The sequence below is a fragment of the Squalius cephalus genome (assembly GCF_949319135.1).
Source record: "Squalius cephalus genome assembly, chromosome: 12".
Lineage (NCBI taxonomy): Eukaryota > Metazoa > Chordata > Actinopteri > Cypriniformes > Leuciscidae > Squalius > Squalius cephalus.
The window spans coordinates 1,368,845-1,394,269 of record NC_137133.1 but is presented as its reverse complement, the minus strand read 5'-3'; the positions used below and the strand labels follow the sequence as shown (position 1 = coordinate 1,394,269).

At 38.5% G+C, this 25,425-nt stretch overlaps 1 protein-coding gene across 5 annotated transcripts in view; it reads right to left on the bottom strand.

Annotated features, from left to right (window-relative positions):
- Nucleotides 1-15,356, bottom strand: part of arhgap18 (Rho GTPase activating protein 18) — a 46,564-nt gene extending 31,208 nt beyond the window's left edge. For 3 of the 5 annotated variants that reach the window (XM_079887552.1, XM_079887551.1, XM_079887553.1), the window contains exons 1-3: nucleotides 15,148-15,356; nucleotides 10,875-10,961; nucleotides 513-721 (exon numbers count right to left, since the gene is read on the bottom strand). In XM_079887552.1, the coding sequence (XP_079743678.1) occupies nucleotides 513-721; nucleotides 10,875-10,961; nucleotides 15,148-15,332 (481 nt within the window). In that variant the 5' untranslated portion in view covers nucleotides 15,333-15,356. The remainder of the gene's footprint in view (nucleotides 1-512; nucleotides 722-10,874; nucleotides 10,962-15,147) is intronic. The other 2 variants (XM_079887554.1, XM_079887555.1) reach the window with 1 other exon arrangement.
- Between the last annotated feature and the right edge of the window lie 10,069 nt (nucleotides 15,357-25,425).

The following is a 25,425-nucleotide window of genomic DNA, read 5'->3' as shown; positions in this document are numbered from 1 at the left end:
TAGAGGACTGTAAATCAAACATGTACATCATGTTTATCAGGCATTTTGGGGAGACACAACAAGTGAATAGGGAAAGAAATTACATATCAATATCAACATTCCTATGAAATATTAGATATTATTATGAAAATGTTGCCAACTATTGCTCCCATTATTACACTTCTTTTTTCATTGCATGTTGCCCTAAGAACACACTTATAAGCAAATTAGATACAGTGTATTGAATGGGAAAACCAATGTATGACCATTTTACAGTAAGTAAAATGGTAAAATCAGTTCATTCAGTTGTATCTTTCATGGCATAGTTGAGAATCATCTTTAAACAAAGTTCGGTCAAAAAAAATCTTGAAACCTAAAAATTGATTGGTGAATGCAAAAAAAAAAAAAAAAAAAACTAAACATTGTTTACTTTAATTGTCATAAAAAAGGAGGTTAAATGTTGTTTTTTTTAAATCATGAAAGCCAAGTATTAGAAAATCAGACAGTGGTGCAGGACTGAGTCGTGCTCTCACCGTCAGCCACCTTCAGCGGCTCGTCCTCCTGCGTCTCAGCGTCTCCACTGCGCTGGATGATCTCCAGCTCTTTAAAGTAGTCCACCATGACCTGCTCGTCCAGAGAGTCCTGCGAGCTGCAGCGCTGGTACGGGGCCTTGTCGGGGCCCGACCCCGGGGCCGCCGCGGGGCCTTTGCTCCTCTGGACATTGTACTGACCGGTTTTGCGGCTGCATCAAAACAGAGAAGAGACAGATGTCAAATAAACCAAATCATTAATGGAGCAACCTTCATGTCTCTCTCTCGAAACCAACACGGAAGTGACTTAAACTGCAGTTCATCGACTGGCCACTAGAGACTGGCTGCAAAAGAGAGTCAATCCCATAGACCCCCCATGTTAATATGCACAACTTAAAGCAGAAAAAAAATATGTTTACAGTCTGGTGCAAAAAGTGGTTTTGGTCTATAGCTAATGTTGCCCTTCATGACGACTGTGAGGGGGTGATTTTTTTTATAACTCATCCGTTTAAATTATATTAAGCCTTAAAGTTCTGCATAATTAAGGGCGTGGCCACTTGAGTGACAGGTGGATTGCCGCTGATGTCACTACTAGCCGTTTGTCTGCTGTGTGTTAGTGTCACGTCACCTCAGCTAATCCGCCTCGCTGCACATTTTCAGTTATCCGGGAGTGACGCTGCCAAGATGGCGGCGGCCGGCTCCGCCCACTTTGGGCTTCAAAAATGCTCTTCAGAAACCCATGGGTGACGTCACGGACACTACGTAAATATTTTTACACAGTCTATGGGTGAAACCAGTGCTGTTCACAGTCAGCTCTCCAACACCAGTGACAGACAGCGGGGCTTCAACATGAGCACTTCTCCGTTTGCGCTGGACTCGCTCGCTCAATCATCAGCGTCTGACAACAGTTGAAGGGAAATGTATTTTTAATGAGGGATATTGTGCCTATGAAAAGCCTTCATTGTAATTGTGATGACTGATATTCACCACCCACTGAACTGAACACCAAGACTGCAAATTTCTATTACAAATCATTGGTAACACTTTAGTTTAGGGTCCAATTCTCTCTATTAACGAAGTGCTTATTAGCATGCATATTACTAGGATATTGCCTGCTAATTAGTACTTATAAAGCACATATTAATGCCTTATTCTGCATGATCATATTCTACATCTCTTAATGACAGAATTTTCATTTATAAGTGAACTATCCCTTAATTCACCCAATACCTAAACTTAATAACAACTACCTTACTAACTATTAATAAGCAGTAATTACGAGTTTGAGGCAAAAGTCGTGATTAATAGTGAGAATTGGACCCTAAACTAAAGTATAATGTTTCTTAAAAAGCAATTATTATATGGCTCCTCAAGTTCAATTTATTTTTTGTGAAGCAGAGTTTGCACTAGGGCTTCAACTAATGATTTGGATAATCAATCAATTAATCAGTCTATTATTTCTTCGATTCATTTGATGATTGTCCACAGAAATGGTTTATTCACAACTGTAACGTGACATGACTGGCGGAAGTTTTCCAAGCACAGTGAAGACATGATTAATCGATAATCAAATTCGCTGACAATTACTATTCATTTGATTGATTAGTAGTTGTCCTAGTTTGCACAACTATTGTTGCTTTCCCACTGTGTGGCACGACTCGCTTTACTTTTCCACTGCTAATAAACCATCGTTTATTAGTTCACAATCTGCACTGTTATAGTAGACAGTATATGAAAAGGTATTAGCGTTTGCCATGTGCTAGCTAGCTGAGTAGAAATACATAATCATGTTTGGCTTGGTCCCCTCAAAGTTGCGTTGAGTTTGAGAGCTCCATCTATCACTGTTTTCCATGTTCGTAGAGTTAGTTTCTGGAGTAAATATGTAGGCTATAATCTGTGTTTACTTACTGAGATTTTACTTCTGATTGTGTGAAATCTTTTAGAGGCAAAATTCACTGAGAAAAATCATGCTAAGAGGTTTGACAGTGGAAACGAAACCTTGACTAGCGGACTTCAGGGGGGAAAGTGCTACAGAAGTGCCGAATATGACTCTGCTCTGAGTCTTTTCTTCTCATTGAAAGCATGACACAGCAGGAATGAAGAGCTCCCGCTGCTTATCCTGCCAACGGGATCAGGACAGGAAGTCCCAAAAAACAAGGAAATAAAGATGCTATTGTGAGGCTGATTGTTCGCCTGGTTTCTGGGGCAGGACGGGCACAGAGAGCTCTCTCAGACGCTGGATGAAGGTATAAATAAAAGCTCAAAGCTCAGCACTCTTCACTGCTGCTGGACATCCGAGACACTTGATGTCGGCAAGCGGTTTTCTGGCTCGGATCAGGCGTGTAGCCAAAGATTTCAGTTCACTGAGGTTGTAATGGGGGCAGTCGCTGGAAAACGGTGATCAAGCAGAAAGTAGCTCTTCAGTTTCTGGGTCACGGCTGCTTTAACCCCTTAACTGTCACCCCCCTTTATGAGAATGGACGTTAAAATGCACTATTCAAACTTAAATGGTTGTAATTCAAGAATGCTTTTGGGTATAGACCCTAGATTTGGTCTTGTTTTAAAGAAAACACTCAGCAGAGTATTGCTGCGAATTGTTGAAAGCACTTCAAAAAAATGTAAGTATGAAAAAGTTATGGAAGTTTAAACTTACAGTAAATCAAATATACTGTACTTAATATTTTTCCTTTTTTTATAAAATATGTATTTTACAAAATATTTTTTACTATAAAATTAAAGCCATATATCTAACCAAGTTGTGTTCCAAATTTGAAGTTGATATCACAAAAATTGAAGTTCCCATGAGATTTTGTTTAGGCGTAGTACCAAAAATAGCCACCGGGTGACATTGAATTCCCTTGAATTTAATTGTATGCATTCTGCCGTAGCAAATTAATACATTTCTGTCCAAATATCACTTCTGTCACAAAATATGGGACCTTGAGACTCAGACCTTTCTGACAATATGTGTTTTGTCAAGATTAGAAAAGGTTTTGATCATAAATTATGAAACATGACGACGCCCAAAAGGGGAGAGGCCAGAAAAAATAATTTAGAGTACCGTTTCTATGGCAACACAACGTCCAATTTCAAATCGGTTTTCACAGGATGAATTCTGAGTTTGTAAGCTTTCAAATGATACCTAATTTATGATAACTACTAAAATATGTGATGTATAAAAAAGCGATAAAAAATATATTATATTTAGAGGATAATATATATTATACTTTTTAGAGGATAATTTTATATATTTTTTTATGGACAAATACTAGTTTATATATTTTGGTTAAAAAAAATTAGCATGAAAACCAAAGTTTCAATTATTAAAAGTGTGTGCGTCGACTTTTTGTGACGAAGGCCAGAACTCCTGTTATGATGTAGATTTTTTGAGGTGCACTAATTGCATAAATTAATCTATTTTTGTTCCTACATAATTTTTAACAAAAAACAGTGGCAAAATATCTATTTAGGAGTCTTAGACCTTTCCAACGATATATAGTTTGTCATGATTAGATTAGGATTTTATGGAAGCATATTGCATTCACCTGAAGAAAAAAATCTACTCTGTTTTTCTGAATTAACGAGTTAATTATCTCAGAATTACGAGATAATTTTTCATGAAAAAAAAGTTTTTGCTCTGTTTTTCTGAATTAATGAGTTAATTATCTCAGAATTATGAGAATTTTTTTTCTTGAAATAAAAATATTTGATCTGTTTTTCTGAATTAATGACTTAATTATCTCAGAATTATGAGAATTTTTTTTCTTGAAATAAAAATATTTGCTCTGTTTTTCTGAATTAATGACTTAATTATCTCAGAATTATGAGATCATTTTTCATTAAAAAAAAGTTGTTCTGTTTTTCTGAATTAACGAGTTCATTATCTCAGAATTACGAGATAATTTTTCATGAATAAAAAGTTTTTGCTGTTTTTCTGAATTAATGACTTAATTATCTCAGAATTATGAGATCATTTTTCATAAAAAAAATTTGTTCTGTTTTTCTGAATTAACGACTTAATTATCTCAGAATTATGAGATAATTTTTCATTTAAAAAAAATTTGCTCTGTTTTTCTGAATTAATGACTTAATTATCTCAGAATTCTGAGATAATTAACTCATTAATTCAGAAAAACAGAGTAGATTTTTTTCCTCAAGTGAATGCAATACGCTTCCGTAGGATTTAATAGTAATATAGTGCAGTAACCTTAGGTGTCCCGGTACCGGGACGGTGACTGAACCTGACGAAGACCTTCGGGTCGAAGCGTCGTACAGTCCAATAAAGAGACTCACTGGAAGCAGTGGCAGTGCGCCGACGTTTCTTTACTCTCAAATCAAAGGGTTTGACCATTTTTTTAAATAACATCACTGACCAGAAACTGGCAAATCATGTTTCAAGGCCGTTTCAGAGAGAAGGACATGATTTGATGGGGGAACGAGTGTTTGATTGAGCATGAGAAGAGAAAGAAGTTCATATATCTGCTAAAAGCTGCTTAGCCAACATTTAAGAGTACACTAGCATATAGCAACTAACACTTCACGGGGTCTTTAATATGAAGACACCATCCAGCCAGAACAAATCAAACATTTACTCTTTTAACAAATCACCCTTCTTCGTCACGTTGGCTGAGGTGATTTGCATTTGCAGTCGGTCACATGCTAATAGTGGCATCTCAAATCATTCATTGCGAATACACGGCTCTCGAACGAAAAGGGGGAAAATCAACAACCTTTCCTCGGCCATAAACGCTGCGGTTCATGGTTTAGCTATTAACAAGGGTTGGTGTCGAGGGGAACCGGGGGAGTGAGCGCGTCTCTCGGTGGACTCGACATGCTAAAGGTCAGGCTGAAACACAGCAGATAAAGAAAGAGAAAGGGTCAAGAGTCACATTGTTTCTCAATTTGCATAGACAAACAAAAGAGGCAGTCTACAGCAGACAAAACACTAACACACTGTGTGTCCTCGCGGAGATGTGCGAGCGCGGGACGGGCTGGCGGTGGTTACAGAGGCCGGTCAAAGGGCCAAAAGCAGTGTAGGAGTGCGAGCCGTTTCTATGAGGAGCGGGAGTGTGGCGGAGGAATGCGGCGGCTTGGAGACGTGACGCGCTTAAACATGTGCTTTCATGTTACACTGCTGAGAGAGAAACACACTGAACTGGCATGATGTGATGCATTTCAAAGGGAAACAGAAATGGATCATGGGACTTGAGTTTGTTTTCAATTTAAACCAATATTGTAGGCGTGTAACGATGCCCTCACGTCACGATTCGATACATATCACGAGACTCAACTCACGATACCATATTATTGTGATACTCTAAGATATATGATAGAAGGATAACAAAACAATTTTTATTAAAATACTGATTTTGTGTTACATTGTGTGTGTAAATGAACAGGCTTGGACTTGGTGCTGAAACCCAAAACACAGGACAATAGAGACGCCAGAATAACAATATTCATGATTCTGAAGCTGAAAATACTGAATTATTTAGATGAATCTGCTTGCACTCTTTCACTGACTAGATATATTTAAAATAGTGTAGGACACTTTTTACTGCTAACATCAGACATTTGGCATTATTAAGAACCATAAATATTCCCCCATTGCATTATTATACATTATATTCAACATTATATATAGCAGTTTAATGTAGTTCTGACACTAAAACTCTGAAAACTTGAATTTTTTCTCACACAGTAAATTTTATGGTAATACTTTATTTTACAGTGTCTTTGTTACATATGTTACATGTACTTACCATAGTAATAACAGTAAATTATGCATAATTACATGCAACTAACCCTCAACCAAAGCCTAATCCTACCCTAACCCTATAGTAAGTACATGTAGTTACTTAATATTACTCAGTACTTAAATATATAATTACACTGTAACAATGACACCTTAAAATAAAGTGTAAACAGTTTTATTTTGGGTGAACTATCCATAATACAGATTGCCACTGTCCACGATACATATTGTTGCATTTTTGTATTAAGATTGTGACACGATATATTGTTACACCCCTACAATATTGCATATGCAGGTTAAAATGACTTAAAGCACCACTTTATTGGTGTGTGTTTTTCATGAGGTGCTCTTTTCACTTATCATTGGTATATGACATAACCATGGTAAATGACAGCGCTACTGAAACACGCATAGTCAGATAATATGACCTCTCCTTTAACGCTCTCTGATCTTGATTAGCTGATGATTAATAAAGTGCAGCTCATATGTATCTGTTGCTTTCGTTGACTTGAACGTTAAACTTGCATATAGTGCGGGAACTGAAGACACTTGAGGCCAGGTGTAAATCCTGCACCGTTTTAACTAATCAGATCCACGCATTAACTGACATTATTTTCTATTTTAGTTTTTTTTTTTTATGTCAATTTTTATTTATATTTTAGTATGCATGTATTAATATTCAAGCATGTGTGTGAAGCTAATTAAATTACAGTTTTCTCATTAAATGAGAAATTATCATTACAATACATTTTCATTGTGTTTTATAAAGAAAAAGATTCTAATTTTAACAGGCCATATTTATGGAAGCTTGTTTCCGCCACAGAATAAAACATTTTAAAAGATAATTGCGACAGTTTATCTCACAATTGCGAGATATAAAGTCAGAATTGCGTGAAATAAAGTCAGAATTGCGAGATATAAAGTCAGAATTGTGTGAAATAAAGTCGCAATTGCGAGATATAAAGTCAAAATTGTGTGAAATAAAGTCGCAATTGCGTGTTATAAAGTCAAAATTGCGTGAAATAAAGTCGCAATTGCGTGTTATAAAGTCAAAATTGCGTGAAATAAAGTCGCAATTGTTGAAGCTCCGCCCCCTGTGCCGGGAGCAGCAGCTCATTTGCATTTAAAGGGACAGACACAAAAAGGTGCGTTTTTGCTCACCCTCAAAAAGTGACAATTTTAACATGCGATATTAAAATATCTGTGGGGTATTTTGAGCTAAAACTTCACATTCACACTCTGGGGACATCAGAGACTTATCTTGTGAAAAGGGCATTATACCACCCCTTTAAAAAGTCGCAATTACCTTTTTTATTTTTCACTCTGGCGGAAACAAGCTTCCATACATATTTTACCCACACTTAATAAATAATAAGCAGAGCTGCATGTACTGGGAGTGAAGTCACTGAAGGTTTCTCTGGGGGCTCGTATGATCTCAGTGTGTGTGAGTGTCGCGACACACACTCCTCTTCGGGAAATAACAGTGGATTATGAGCTGTGTTTCCTGATCCTGTGGGACTCGCTGCTGGCGTCTCCATGGGAACGGCTCAAAAGCTCAGGAGTCCGAGCGGGATCGGAGGAACAGCCGAACGCTGATGCATCAGGACCGTGTAGATCGACCTTTACACTGTTCAAGAAGGATGGGGAAGAGACGTGTGTATATATGATGCTCAGGTTATAGTTTATCACATCAGCACTTCAGATGCGCGAACACGATCGACTCAGAGTTAAACTATCTCTCAGAGCCGTCTGAGAGTTCACACGTCTCAGCATGAGTGGAAACTATTTCATGCCTACCTTTGTTTCTTTGCTTCCTGCAGGAAGACGTTAAAGCTCATTCTCAGTGGCACACAACAAAACACAACGAGATCGTCCCTAAAAGCTTATTTTTTTAGGGTCGCTTTTATCTGATTATTTTGAAATTATTATATTTTTGGAACTTTTGATATTATGCTTTTATTTTGTTTTTGTTTTTCACTTTGTCTGTATGACACTTTCATTAATGCATTCATTGTTTGTATAATTGTATGTTTTATTGGATCTCATTCTTGTGAAGTGCTTTGAGATGCTACTTTTAAAGATGCTTTAGAAAATAACGTTTATAATTATTATTATTATATATTTTTATTTAAAAGATTGCATAATAAGACCATGTCACGTCACACATAATCTCAACTTTATTTGTGTTGAAGTGAACTTCTCAAACCAGACATAGAGGAGCAGATGATCTGTGTCTGTGATGATTGCGCTTGTTTATTCTGTACAGTGTGTGTGTGTGTGTGTGTGTGTGCGTGTGCGTGTGTGTGGTGAAAGAGACATCTTTGAGTCCTGACCCTGCTGAACATCCAACGCCCATCACAGACATCACACACAAAGCACGAGCGCACTATGAATGAAATATTCATTATGCAATGGTACAGCCACACAGGATGGAAAGTCAAGCGATGTTTACCATGTCAGCACCGGTTAAACCATCAAACACAACAACACAAAACACACACACACACACACCCTTCCATGCTCCTCACGGAGATACTCCCAACGTCATGAGCATGATCCATGTGTACCTTCACAGATACTTCACCTTCATCAGAGAGATGCCGAAATCCAGCCACATTATGAGCTAACGCACACACACACACACACACGCGCACACACACACGCACCGACTCCACAGGCTGCTTTATTTTTTCCAAATTCAGTGTTTTCCATTTTAATGGTTTATGTACAATAATCTTATTGAATGAATTCATGAAACTTTGACGTTAAACTTTAAATGTTTTATTTTTAGAGCTGTGAGTTTGTGTGTGAATCTGACGATAGTTTTCTGAACTCTTTTTCTTTCCTGAGCGATGAGACTTAAGTCCAAAGTGCACTTCGGCTGTCTGTGACGGTCCTTGCTTTAATATGCATCTGGGGTCTCATTTATAAAACTGTGCGTAGGATCCTTACTAAAAGTGTACGTGCGCCCGAAAGCCAAAAATGGCGTACGCCACGAAATATTCAGACTTATAAAAGCATTCGTACGCCAGAACCTGCGCTAGATTCACTTTATAAATCCCAGTCAGCGGAAGATTGTGCGCACATGCGTCTCCACCCGATATAACCATATATGGAGCTTACAACGCCTAGTTTTACTATGCAGATCCTCATCTACATATCATTTGCATATGATTATTCATCCACGTGATAATGTTTAACGGTACAAGACACATTACATTAATAAAAATCACGTAGCCTATCCTTCCCTTGTTTTTGAATATATAAATCAAATAGTGTAAAATACATTTCAGAGAAAGTTTTTCTCAATCTTTTCCACTTGCCGAATTGTATTTTTAATTGATTTATATTTTTAATGGAAACAGATAGGCCTTGGGCATTATTTGCACAAAACTATTATCTCAGACAATCTTGTATTATCATGATAAGCAATTATCTCTGTGGTTAAAACTTTAAAACACAGCATGCCACAGGAAAAGTGTTCAGAAGCGTCGCATCCACTACAAATATATCTATTGTATTGTAACTTCTCAGTAATGATTTCATGTTTAAGTGTTTAACTCCATTAATTTGAATGGCATATTTAATCTAAATGTTTATATCAGAAGTAAAACATTATTTTATTTATTTAAACAGTTATTTGCGTCAGTAAACGATCCATCGCGCCATTTAAGAAGGGATGGATATTTGCTTCAAGTGACAGGCTTGGTGAGTGAAATTATATTTGTATTATCTTTCTGTATGCGTTTAATTTTCTTAAGATTTTCTGTCTAAAAGTGACCAAAAATACATTTAACTCCAGCTCACCATCGGTGTCGCCAAAGTGCTCCATCTCCAAAACATTCGTACGCATGGGTCAGAGTTTGCGTGAAGGTGCGCAAATTTTTTTAATGTTTTTATAAATCACAACTTATGCGTGGGAAGTGGCGTACGCCTCTCTCAGGGCCTGTTTGTGCGTACGCAACGGGTATAAATGAGTTTTCGGCTTTTATGTCGGGCAGAATCTGCGATCTCTGACCCAGTTTGTTCGCTGGCGCCCATGGCTGAAAGACGCTGTGTTTCCCACCAACTGGCAACCCGGGGTGTCGAAACCCCATTGGGTGAACTGGCAGTGGGCGGAGTCACACAGACCAAACCAGCAGTTTCCGGCTGTAGAAGTGTTTCTCGGAGAGACCAGTGCGTGTTTCCTAAATGTCTGCAAACATATCATTGTATTTTTATGCTTTAGTACGGTCAAACAAACACATACAGCACCTTTAACATGAGCGAGCTCAGCAGAATGATGCATGAAATCAACGAATGTTTGGTAGGGAAATAAACTACAATAATGCATTCTTAATAAAAAAAGTGCTTAAATAGACAATTTCCTTTTATTTTGAGCTGGAATTTGACAGACGTTTCTTTGTGATGGACTATTCTCCCACACAGTGCTCTGTTAGATCCAATTATAGACACAAACTTCTTTTTTTAAACATGCTTCCATGCTGAATCTAAACAACAGGCCCGTCTGCAAACAACCAGCAAAAAGCAGATGCCCGAGCAAACAGCCAAAGGCCAGTTGGCAGAGCCTCACACACACACACACACACACACACGAGGAACACAGAAACCTTCTCCTCAGGCCGCTGTGCTCCGGCCGGACGAGTCCTCGAGGGAGTTGTGGTCGCAGCTGCTGAACGAGGAACACACCTGTACATCTGAGGACACACACACACACACACAACAGCCAGCATCCCGTTTCACCACCGTCAGCTCCAGCAGGAGCACACACACACACACACACACACACACGTCACAGAGTGGACATTAGTTCAGACGGTCTCTGTTAAAGGCACCATGAAATCAAAACTGACTTATTCTCTTCTCTGATGACGAGGGCGGAGCAACCTGTCAATCACACGAGATCCACCAATAAGAGTAGGGATGCGCCAATACCATTTTTTCAGAACCGATCCGATCCAATATCAGCAGGGTTTTTTTTAAATCAATGTAGAGTTTGCTGAACTGATAATTACTCTTGTGTGTTAAAGGGATACTCCACTTTTTTTGGAAATAGGCTCATTTTACAACTCAAGTTAAACAGTTGAGTTTTACCGTTTTCGAATCCATTCAGCCGATCTCCGGGTCTGGCAGACGCTTATTATACTTGTGAGCGGCTCATATGAGGAGTTTCTGGGTGTTTCTCCCTCAGATCTGCTTCGAGGTCTTGATTGTGGCATTTATTTGAGGTTTAGAATCCATTATTCCTGTAATTCTTTTGTCTTTTATGAGTTTAATAAAGAACTCTGTCTCGTATTCTGTCCAAACACACCGCGTCATCTACGTCAGGTGACTGTAAATGCGTTTCCATTGCAGTTTTGCGAAATATTTCTTTTTCGAATTGCCTGAAAAACCCCCTCATGCGAGCGTGAAAACTTTTTTGCGATAAATGGGAGTTTCCATTGGCCGTATTTTCAATTCGCAATTTCAATTTGGGTAATGGAAACGCAGCTAGTGTCTGTCGGCCTCCACCAAAGACCCTTTTTGACCCAGGAAAAGCCCTGAATCGGGAAGAAAATATCAGTGCAACTTTTTTCAACTTTTTAAAACTGGTCGACTGATATGGGATTTTCGATGGCTAATGCCAATTATAAAGAACATCATGTTTGACCGTTTGTCATTGAAGCTGTTCAAATATGTTATAATAGCTACATCAATGACAATAGATTAACATGAAATGCATTAACAGTGAACACAGTAAACTAGGTCTTAACGATATTCTGTTTTAACATCGACATCGCGATGTGCGAATGAGCGATATCACATCGCCGGAACATGCGATGTGAAGGGTAGTAGCACCCATGGTGTATTAAAAGAACGGTAGCACACAGTAAACACGAGTTTGTTGTATTGCTTGTTGCTGGGGTGACATACACGTTCCGCGTGCTTGCACAGTGATTGGTTCGCTGAGCCGCTGCTCACCGCGCTCACAGCCAACATTCACTGGCATCCTATAGCTAAAAATGGGCGACGAAGAATAAAAAATAAATAAATAAATAATTTGATTTCGTACCAAAAAGAAAGTCAAAATCAGCTATTTGGGACTATTTCGTCTACAAAAAGGAGGATGTTGACCAAAAAGAGGTACTTTGCTGGAGTGTTATAAAGTTGTGGATGGTTGTCTTTTTTAAAAAGTATTTTATTTTTCGTGTTCGCATTTATGAGGAAAAAACAATGTTACGTGACAGTTCTCCATTACGGACGCGACCGTTATGAAAACGGCACTAAAAGACTGCTTTAAAACTTTCACAGAGACCTCAAACAGAAAGCACAAAGCCTTTCTTTAAAGTGAATTTCGTTTTGTATTAATTATATCTTAATTTTAATCAGTGTTTCTTTATCCAATTTCCTGGATTTAATAAATAAAAAGTAAATATAGCAGACATAATCACGACACGGAGGCGCCAGCGCCTGAATCCATGAACCGAAACTCAGCGTATAAGGTAGCCTACTCGCCTCACACACCTAAAAAAAATATATAAATATATCTATTATCTACAGAAATCTCTACTTTTAAACAGAACCATTCAAAACAAAATAAAACTATGTAATCCCTATGAAAAGTCCATTTCTCTCCCACGCGATCACTACTGCGAAGATCGTCAACTTCATCTTTACAGAAAACACTTGTTTATTAATAAACAATTAAAATGTCTCATTGTAGTATTTTACATATTCATTATCATTACTTTTGCTGGTTCTTTGTGACAGCTTTTAAGTGCCGTTTACATGAACGCGTCACTGCATCAGCACCGAAAACAGAGAGACAGAGAGAGACACAGAGAGAGAGAGAGAATAAGATTTTTTGACAAATATTTTTTTCGAATTCTGACAGAAATATGTTCTAATTTTGGAATAAAATATTAAGTGGCCTTTTTGTCACTTGTAATGAAGCTTGCTTAGTGAAATTATTAATATCATGGAATGGTAGGCTAATTATTGACTTTAGCCTGGATTGATGGCACGCAATATCGCAATATATATCGTTGGGAAAAAAATATCGCAATTTAATTTTTTTCCAATATCCTGCAGCCCTACAGTAAACCCTAATAAGTTAACAGAACTGGAAAAAAATGTAGAAGATCAGTTAAAAAATGTGAGGTTAATAAACTCCAAGACTAGAGCTTTATATTTTGGATTTGTACTAAACAAGTAAGCTATAAACACTAAAGTTTAGCTAACTGATCTTAAGTGTCCCGTTGTGCCTGTACTCACGCTACTATAATATTCACTTAAAATATAGGCTAAGCGTAGCCCATTATCCACTGATAACACTGTCTGTGAGGATGTGTGGTTATCGGCTGAGGCTATAATTGTGTGAATTATAAGTCAATGTTTTGTAGCATTTCAGGAATATAACATACATCTCATTCTTGTAATTCCGTTGAACTGCATCATATCAGCATCAGCCACTGATAAACCTGTGGTTTGGTCATGTGACACTGCAGTGTTTACCAGCTTTGGTCATCCAATAATGAGTCGACTATTAAAATGAACAGCTATGTTATTTCTTAACAATAGTTAACAAATAAAACACAAATGTTTTTTTTTTTACTGTGTTGTTATAGTTATTATTTTAGAATTATATAAAAATTATGAGAAAACTTGATGAGAAATATAGTTCGTTTTAATAAATAAATAGAACAATAATAGTTGCATTGTTAATGTTAATGTTTGTTTTATTGATGGTTTAAGTAATGTATATTTATTTAAGCTGAAGATGGTGTCAACACTAAGGGTGTGAAACATTAATTTACATCTGCACGCCTGGTTAAAGGGTTAGTTCACCCAAAAATGAAAATTCTGTCAGTAATTACTGCACGTCACCACGTAGGCTCACAATTGGCCGAAGCAGGTCATGTGTGTGATGCGTGATGACGTGCAACACAGACGCGCAACGCAAAAACACTATGTGAAAAGACCCGAGGCCCAGAGAGAAGGAAATGAATAGTGGAATAAAGTCGTTATTTTTGTTTGTTCTTGCGCACAAAAAGTATTCTCGTCGCTTTATAAACTTAAGATCGAGCCACTGGAGTCACTTGGACTATATTAACGATGTCTTTAATACATTTTCCGGGCCAGCAAGTTTCAGTCCCTTAGAAGCCTATGGAGGAGTGATCCAGCTCTCAGATTTCATCAAAAATATCTTAATTTATGTTCCGAAGATGAACGAAGGTCTTACGGGGTTGGAACAACATGAGGGTGAGTAATTACTGACAGAATTTTCATTTTTGGGTGAACTAACCCTTTAAACTACCTCATGTCTCAAAGCACATAACATTACAGTAATAATGAACGGCCCTAACTCTGCATAGCAGGTAGGACATCCTATCACTGCATTCGGACCGAATCCAATGATTGGACGAACATTTTATGGTCCTACACCTTACACACACACACACACACACACACACACACACACACACACACACACATTTAGACCACTTAACTTAGTAATTGCTGTCAGGATTTGAAGAGACTTTCAACCAGCATAACAAAAAAAAATTCTGGAACAAATCACCTAAGTTACCCTGCCTTTAAGCAATATACAGTACAAGTTCCCAAATACTACACAATCCCTCAAAAGCTGAAGTAACTTAGATCAAACCAAACTCAACTCAACAGCAATATTAGGTTACCAGCAGCTGCTTAACAAACTTCCACAAAATCTCCACAAGATCTGTCCATCTTCACAGATGTGTAATGCCTAGCTAGGCAGCACGGTGGCGCGCACGTATATGACGCCCACCTCACTAGGTTTGAGACACAGCCCTAGGATACAGTTGCCATAAATAGTGCACACTGCTCTGGGTAATAAATGAATGCGTTCATGCGATCCCTCACCTCGCTCCTAGAAACTCCGTTTGCTCTTCCTTTGCTCTCAGCACGGCTTCAGCATTGCTGGTGTAAGCGGTTAACACGACGCCCTGCTCGTCCTGCTGTCGACTCATCTTCAGTGCCACATTATTAGGGAAGTTTCGGTGTAACTTCGGACGAACTGCGGCCGCTCGACTCTCCCCTGACAACATGAATAATCAGAGTCATGAAGCTCCGCCCCGTGGGCGGCGACACGACCAATCCTGGCGTGGCGAAGACTCGTCTAATGAATATTAATCGCATTATGTCACGCTTACCCACCTGATTGGCTGAAATGCATACGTTGTTATCGTTTATTATGGTGAAGGCTTGACTCATGAATATTAATAAATTATGTACACATAAAAGATACGAGTAAATGCAGCGGGGCGAGACTCATGTTGTGCTGCTCTAAAAAAACGATTAAACGTTTTAAATTAGACAGTAAACTTCAGTCAGTCCCTCAGAGATTAAATCATGTTTATATACTGTTGCACAGCGGCATCTATTGATCCCCAGTGATTTACCTCAGCTCGCATCTCAGCTGATGTGTATTAATTTAATTACCTTAGTTCCGTTAATTAATAATGGCACCTCATATCTATCGGTCAGGTTGATGTGAAAAATACTTAAAAGCTTAGTGTATTGTTCTGTCACGTATAAAGCTATGTTGAGACCAAAAACCCTTCAGTTGATCAGTGATATTTTCTCACGGACGTCGTTGCCTTTTCCACTACATCGATTTCTGATTCTGACTGACCTAACTCCCGTTGCTCGTGTTTTCCTGCTGTTCTAATTAGTTTTAGCAGTCCATCTTCGGGATCTCTTTTTATCAGAAACACCATCAGCTTTACTCGTGGATATGGAATGAAAATATGCTTGACTGCGTTATTGACATTGTGGCGATGTGAACTAATTTACAGTAGCCTAGTCAACATTTGAAGTGGATCAACAAAAGTTCTTCTAAGTTGTAAAACGAGTATTTTTCAGAATTCATTTATAACTTTGATGAAAGGTTTTGATCCATTTCAAGTGTTGACTACTGTATATTAGAATAATACATCAGGTATAACTCTCTCCAAACTTTACTACTTTGCTACTGTCTAAACTTTACGTTTTACTGCGTGCAAAACAATAAGCAGTAAGCACCAACCAATGGTAGTGATTTTGAACTTAAGAAAGCTGATCAAAATATATGCTGAGGACCAATAGCGAAACATAACCTCCAAATAAATCTGCATTAACCCGCGCTTGCTCTGTCTCTCACGGTGCCGGAATGAAAAAATCCCAAATCTGACATTTTCCGGAACAGGATCCGGCTCAAATTAAGCACTGGCTGTACGCGAGTCTGGCTCCGGTGGAAGAGTGACCTCTGACCCGACGAGTGACCTCTGACCCGACGCCTAACGAGTAACCTCTGACCCGACGCGTGACGAGTGACCTCTGATCCGACGAGTGACCTCTGACCCGACACCTAACAAGTGACCTCTGACTCGACGAGTGACCTCTGACCTGACGCCTGACGAGTGACCTCTGACCCGACGCGTGATTAGTGACCTCTGATCCGACGAGTGACCTCTGACCTGACGCCTGACGAGTGACCTCTGACCTGATGAGTGATCTCTAATCCGACGCATGACGAGTGACCTCTGACCCGACGCCTAACGAGTAACCTCTGACCCGACGCGCGACGAGTGACCTCTGATCCGACGAGTGACCTCTGACCCGACACCTAACAAGTGACCTCTGACTCGACGAGTGACCTCTGACCTGACGCCTGACGAGTGACCTCTGACCCGACGCGTGATTAGTGACCTCTGACCCGACACATGATGAGTGACCTCTGACCCGACACCTGACGAGTGATCTCTGACCCGACACCTAACAAGTGACCTCCGACTCAACGAGTGACCTCTGACCTGACGCCTGACGAGTGACCTCTGACCCGACGCGTGATTAGTGACCTCTGACCCGACACATGATGAGTGACCTCTGATCCGACGCCTGACGAGTGATCTCTGACCCGACACCTAACAAGTGACCTCCGACTCAACGAGTGACCTCTGACCTGACGCCTGATGAGTGACCTCTGACCCGACGCGTGATTAGTGACCTCTGACCCGACACATGATGAGTGACCTCTGACCCGACACGTGATGTAGGAGTAGCGAAAGCTCAGGTGAGAGTCGACGCCTCTTGCGGTTCAAACAACGAGCTGGGCAACAAACTCTTATTATAGTTTATTAGATTATAGTTTTTTAAAGTTATAAATAGGGGTATTTTTCTTACACAAACGCATGGCTTCGCTTCAGAAGGCCTCTATCAACCCCCTGGAGTCGTAAGGATTACTTTTATGATGGATGGATGCACTTTTTTGGGCTTCAAAATCTAAAGTAATATTGAGTCCCATTATAAAGCTTTGAAGAGCTAGGACATTGTCTAATATAACTCTGACTGTGTTCGTCTGACAGAAGACTGTCATATACACCTAGGATGGCTTGAGGGTGAGTAAATCATGGACTAATTTTCATTTTTGGGTGAACTATCCCTTTAAAATGGGTTTTGATCTCAGACACACGTTTAGGGATTTTCCAGTCAGAAATATACTTTTGCTGATGTCATTGTTGTACAAAGAGCAGAGCCTATCAGAAGATTCGGTGACCCAACACAAGCCTAAAGCTGAGACATGTGCTCGTTTTGTTCCATTTGCCTGTAATTTGCCTTTCGTGTGTCAACAACAACGTTCCCCACAGTCAAGATTAAATTACATCCTCCTTCCTGATGACATATTAAACTGTGACATATTATTCCCCAAAATCTTCATACAGTGACTACCAGTAAGATTTATAAAAAAAAACTAACAATTTTTTTTTACACTTTGATCTGACCATGTTTTGCTTAAAGGGGTGGTATAATGCCCTTTCCACAAGATGGAAAATAATTATTTGATGTCCCCAGAGTGTGTGTGTGAAGTTTTAGCTCAAAATACCCCACAGATATTTTTATATAGCATGCTAAAGTTGTCACTTTTTGAGGGTGAGCAAAAACGTGCAGTTTATGTGTGTGTCCCTTTAAATGCAAATGAGCTGCTGCTCCCGGCGCAGAGGGCGGAGCTACAACAGTTTGTGGGTGTGGGTGTGTGTGTGTGTGTGTGTGTGTGTGTGTGTGTGTGTGTGTGAGCAGCTCCGATTACCTCACACAGACTTGCACTAAAAATTTCAAAAACTTTTAGTCTTTTATGTTCAAACCGGAGTCAGACAATGATGGAGAGAATCAAGAAGAAGTGACAACATGTAGAAGCAACAGGACATTTCTGAATGGTTAGTTGATGAAGTTATGAAGCTTATGTGTAGTTATCTTCTAGTCACTGATTAGCATATTTTGTCTTGATAATCTATAAATCGTGTTCCGGGGGCGGGGTTTATGTAAATTATAGGGTTGGTGATGTCACTAACCCGGGAGGAGTGTGGTGTAGTCTCTACCAGCCGTTTGTTGTAGTCCTTAAAAAGCGATTTCTGTAAAAGCAAATATCTCCCTTTGCTTTGAACTTTGAGCGTTGTAACTTTGCAGATGTTGTTTATGCTAAAAAAGCAACATTACACACTAACTAAAGTTAGAAAAGTCAAATCATAATCAACCACCCCTTTAAGTGTGTTTTCTTTAATTGCTAATGCTCTTTTTACACACAGACTGAACACAATGAAGCATTGCTTGGTGATTGGTTGAGCTAAACTGGTATTATCTAATTGTGTAGTTAAATTTAACAGCTGACAGATATTCAACATAATTCATGTGTGAGACAGTCTAACAGAAGGACGGACTAAACCAGTCAAATATCAACTGAGTTCTGCTCATCTTTTACTACCATTTTCTAGACTATAGCGAATAAACTGTGATAATGTGAGAAATGTTGAAGGTGTCTGAACACACTGAGGTCTGACTGATGGCTGTGTTTGGGCCGAGCTGAGAGTGGAGGAACACCGGTACACTGGAGGACATTATTTATTCAGTTCAGTTCCTTAACGCTCTTCAGAACACAACCGCACGTTTCCATTACCATCATCAGAGCCGTTTGTTCAGCGTGAGCGTCTGCAAGCTGTGCACGGTCCAGTCAGAACAGAAGCACATGCTTGTTTTCACAGCTGATCTGTTATCAGACCCATACACTATATTAATGAGGACGGCAGAAAACACAAACATGGATTTTGCATTGTCTCATGTGGTATTATCATTGTGTTGTATATTTAAAATAACAAATTTAAATGATTTTAGAGGTGTTTGAAGACAATCATGCATGGTGTGTTAGTGACACAATCAAAATATTGACTGATTAATAATTAAGCATCAACTGCCTTAGGTGAATGGTGTAATTTCTGCAACAAAAGCAAAAGCATATCATTTCTACCAATTCACTGTAAAAAAAAATTATATGATCAATAAGTTATAACAACGTGTTTTTACATTGCTTTAACTCGTCAAAATAAGTAAAGCAATTTTCAACTTTTTTACAGAAGTTATGCAAGATTCAACTAATTTTTTTAAGTCAGTTTAATGTAATTTAAGTTGAAATGACTTAAACATCCAAGTTGATTGTACTTAAAAAATTAAGGCAGCAACTTTTTACAGTTGTGTGCGCCACCGTACATTTACAGTGGTTGCTAGGGTGTTCTAGGTGGTTGCTATGGTATTTTGGATGGTTGCTCGGGTGTTCTGGGTGGTTGCTAGGCAGTTGCTAGGGTGTTCTGGGTGGTTGCTATGGTGTTGCTAGGTGGTTGGTAGTAGTCAAAGATGGTTACTATGGAGTTTTTAATAGAGTTCTTAAAATCTTTAAGAACGAGTGCCATTAGTACGGCATTCAGTGTAATGAAAATAATCATTTTGAAAATGAAAATGAAAATCAGTGTAATTTACAGTGTAATGAGTGTTGTGTGTGCCACCATAGGGTTATGTGTTACTGGTATGAGTAAAAATAAAAAAGTTGCTTTGTCCAAAATTGTGTATGGTCAGAGTAGGTACTGATGAAGAAGAACTTAGCCTACTTTCCGTCTGTTAATGAAGTGCTAAAAACACCAGGAAACGTTCTTTAACTAGCGTTCTTCCAGTAATGTTAATAGATCGTTTTGTTTCAAAGTTATCTGGCCTTAATGTTCTAAAAATATTAGCATATTTATACATTGTTCATTGTTTGTTTAGTTGGAATTTCATCTTACATTTAAATGTTACTACTTGTTTCAGAACATTCAAAAGTAACATTTCCGTAATGTCTGCAAAATGTGGTGCAAATCCAGCGTTTAATGTTGTTTATGTGTCTATGTGGTGTTTTTAATATGCTTAAACCATGTGTAACTTCATAAGTCGACAGCATTGCTGAGTATTTCCTCCTTAAAACTGCAGTGAACCAAAGACAGTCTCAAAAACACGCTTTGAAATCGCTGGTGTTTCTGACGTCACAAACTACCTTGTAACCAATCAGATCAACGTGTGATCGTCAACCAGTGGATCTCTGAGCTGAGTGAGTGAGTGGAGGCGGGGCTCATTTGCTTATTCATACAACCGCGCATACTAAATGAGGCAAGGGTGTCGAGTTACATTCAAGATATTTTAAGGCATGAAGACATTAATTTCAAGGAAACAACATTTAAATGTAATTTTAGTGATCAAAGATGAGTTTTAAGGGATAAAATGATTGACTACAGGGGGAAATAGAAATAACATTTTCCTATTGGGAATGTTAGCAAAACGTTCTTACAACATATATTTGTTAACAGGGAAGTATGTATGCGAGTAGTTTTCGTAGAAACTAACTATGTAGTGAGTACTGACATGCTACAGCCACCAGGTTGAAATCGTCATGTGACCTGTAACGTCATCCGTCATGATGCTATTGACTGGCATGCACAAATGTGCTCTTGAACCTGTCAACACTTAGTCAACATTCCTATTGGTGAAAGATGTTTCACTGAGAAAAGAGGAAGAAATTATAAAGTGAGAGCTCTATTCCTTGAGAACATTATTTCTGCCCCTCCTGCAATCTCATATTGAACGGTCTTTTTGATCATTTAAATTGGAAAAATATATGGTCCGGACAGCAAAGGCTTCTCCTCACAAACAAAGTAAAAGAAATATCTTTTAAATTAATTCATAATATTCACCCAGTCAAAAAATGTCTTTTAAAAAAATTCAGATTTGATTTTGACACTAATTGCTCTTTCTGTCAGAATGACACTGAGACTCTTCTTCACTTGTTGTGGTCGTGCAGTTATACTCAGTTACACTATGTTATACTATGCAACTTTGGAAAGATGTTAGTTGGTTTATCTCAAGCAATATCTTGCAAAATTTCTCTATGAATCCCAAAACTGTTTGTTTTTGTTTTTTTTTTGATTTTTGGAAGTGGATTCAAATGCCTGCTTTATAATAAATTTAATTATTTTCCTATGTAGATTTTATATTCACAAATGTAAGTTTTCAAATTGTAAACCAATTTTTTTTGGTATTCTTACGAGAGATAAAACATTATTTGATTACAATTTCTTCCTCCCTTAACCCAAAAGCACTCAGAACATGTACAATTTGCTTTATATCGTAATAAATGTTTAGATATCTTTTAATTTAAGTAATGCCCTCTTGTCTTTCTTTTTTGTCTTGTTTTTGTTTTTTATTTTATTTAGGCCTACATCACTGTCTAACTGTTTTTTTGTTTTGTGTGATGATGTTGTTGAAGTGTTTTCTTTCACTATTTTTATATTTTTGTTATTCTTAATAATTATTGTTGTGTTCTGATTCTGTTATTTCACATTGTAAACTGAATGTTCAAATAAAGCATAAAATAAAAAAAATAAAAAAAGTATGCACAAATGTGCTGGATGTTTGTGGGACGTCTGTGGGATTGTTTCAGCATGGAGCGTCTGATCGCTGTCCTCAACAAACACATGACCTCAGGAATCATGTGACGTCCGAAGCATGATGGGACAAAGGACAAAGTTTAGTACTGAGGTTTAGGGGTTTGTCATTAATGACAAATGTTGTTTTTATCTCAGATTTGCTTTTTTTGTAGTCTTTTGTTCACCTTTATCATGCATGCTTTTTTTGTGCAACTTTTCCCATATTTGGATTATTTTGGCTAATGCATTTGGTAAGTTTTGTTGTTTTCTTCAGTTGACATCTTGGACAACTTGAACACAGTGCAATATTTTGACCAAAACACCAGAAATAGGGGTACAGTAGGAGTCCATTTCTGTCCCCCAAGGTACAATCTACACTAACGTACCCCATAGGGCTTATTATTGGACCTCAAGGTACATATATGTATCTTTTTGAGGATCAAAAAGCATTAAAAGGTACATACATGTACCGTTTCTTTTAAAGGTTAAGGTGCAATATTGTACCCTTGAGGGTACAGCCCCAGTGACAAGCCACTGTACCCCTAAAGGTACAATTATGTACTTTATTTTCTGAGAGTGCAGTGTTAACAATCTTCAGGAAGTCAATCTATCAGCTTCTTTCTTATAGATAACTTAGGGTGGGAAAACATGAGCATAGAGCGAATGGCAGGTTTGAGCGTCCTTGTCGAGCTCGTGTTGTGATACTGCCCTCTAGTGTTCACCGCTCACTTCTGCGTCTTCAGCCTCTCTCTGTTTCACACAAACAAACACATCATTCTGGCAGTTTACAGCCATTACAGAGCCTCCTTCTCATCTGAATCCGTTTCTACACTTACTTTTATGCATTTGACAGACGCTTTTATCCAAAGCGACTTACATTGCACTTCAAGGTAGGCTACATTCTTATCAGTTCTTGCTTTCCCTGGGAATCGAACCCATGACCTTGGCCAAGACCAACGCTCTACTGTTTGAGCTACAGGAAAACAGTCAGAAGCCACAACATGGTCAGTTTCAGAGAGTAGCAGGTCAGTTTGATCATCTCTGAGTCTTTATCATTCTTAATAGGCTTAGTTTATTTGTGGCTGTCCACATCTTAAAGCTACACTGTGTGATATTTCCCCCCATCTAGCGGTGAAAGTGTATATGACTACCCAGTGAATATTAGTTTCTGTTCCTTTCAATTCCGAGGTAGTACCCCAGAGTGCAGTCTGGACGATGGGGCGGGGCGACACTTTTAGGCGGGGCGACACGTGTCGCTCCGCCCACACCCAATTTAATTGGTTTATAATACCGCAATCTTATTGGTGTAGACGATTCAGGTCTGAGCATGCGCATTCCTTTAAGTACGATTTTATGAATGATTTGGCCGTATTAAAGAAATATTAAATGCTAACTTTAATCGTAGGCTATATGTCTATCTTGTCGGTTTACCATGGTAATTTTTGTTAAGATCTATTGGCTAATGTTTTATTGTACTTAAGAAACAGAATGAATGAAGTTATTGTTTAAAAACGAACGCAGGCCTACTTCAAGGAGATGTTTTACAAACTCGGGATTTTACGCAAAGGATGATAATTCACTGTAAGAATGTAAAAGCAGCTGATTTTAATTTTTAAAGCACGACCGTTTTTTGTTGTCATTTTTTTAACGAAAGGTTGTCCAATGCGTGCATTATTTGGTAGGCTACAAAGTGCAAATAAAATGTTTAATGGCAAACTCACGTTTCTTTGTTAATAAAATGAGGGCCTGTTGGTTCTGTAAATCCCTATGTTATAGTTTTAAAGATTCATGTTTTCTATAAGTGTCAACCGTAGGCTTCTTTGACTATCTGTTACTGTGACATCAGGCCATTGGGTTTTGTGTGTTGGCTACAATAGAATTAAAACCGTGTAGTGCTGAAATGTGAAAATAAATAAATAAATATGTATTTACTAAAACAGATTTATTATATCGATCTGGGCTTGTATAGCCTACTATTTGGTAGGCTAGCCTATTATTGTCTTATTTGTCACTGTGGTTTTGCTTTAAAATAAAATAAAACACACTTTCGGATTTATGCGATGTTTTATTGAAATACAGTGAATTATCATCATTTGTGTAAAATCCCGAGTTTGTGTTTATTCACTGATCCTAATGGAAAAACGAAGAAGCATTTACGAATGATTTGAAATTCCGGAGCCCTGCATGACACGCGGAAAAATATTGTCTAGCCTATATCAGCCTATAGAAATGATCTCTCCTTTGATAGCCTATGCTATGCCAGTAATTTCATGCTGTCATGACCATTGCTCACTAAAAGTGGCACTGACTTATCTGCAGGGTAAATTAATAAATATAAGAGTAGGCTATCTAGGCTAAATCTCAAACAGTAATTTATCAGCAACATATTTCATGATATTGCCTAGCCCTAAAACTGCTCAAAATTAGCCTAAGCTTACAATATGATTTTTTTTTAAAGCTGCTTTGAGACGATGTGAATTGAGCGCTATACAAATACATTTTGACAGTAACTTCATCTAACTTGATTCGTAAATTCAGCAAAATATTATCCAATTGATCATTAGGCTACTGTACTGAAATCGGAAATCCCCATGGTTATCATCACTTAATATTTCTGTAGTATGGCCAAACAGCGTCGTAGTCGTAGATCATTCATAAACTCCTACCATAGACTCGTACATAAAGGAATGCGCATGCTCATGCCTCAAGCGTCTACGCCAATTAGATTGCTGTATTATAAACCAATAAAATCGGGTGTGGGCGGAGCGACACGTGTAAAAGTGTCGCCCCGCCCCATCGTCCAGACTGCACTCTGGGGTTACTCATTCCGAGGGCATTTTAACTTTAAAGCTATTCATCACCTGTGATCCGTCGCAGCACAGATTTATGTTACAAGGTAAACAATACTTTTTCACCATTGACACGAGGAAAAGTAACGCAAGTTATACTAGAGGTCGTTCTGGCGTTATGCACAACCATGCTGTGGTTAGACAAGCAACTATAAAACTTCGAATTTACACAAATAGGCTGAATTACCTGTCGAGAAGAAAGCAGGCAACTTCGGTGTCCATTTTAAAATCTTTGCTCCTCATGAACTCTTTCCATCTGGGAAAAGTTACTCCAATATTGACTATGGTCTTGTTGATTTGCCTGTCGCGTTGACGTTTTAATTCTCTCTTTCGCTTCCTTGGCGACTCTGCTACATGTCCTCGAGAATAGGCGTGATCCTCCATCAGCAATCTTTCAAATCTGCCGGCAGTCGCGAGTAATCTCCCTCTCGCATTCGTCTCTGTGTCACAGTGTAAAACGCGAAAGGCGAAGCTTGAATTTACAGGTATGTCCCTCTTTGGCGAATGTATTTTCAAGATGGAGGCGCAACATG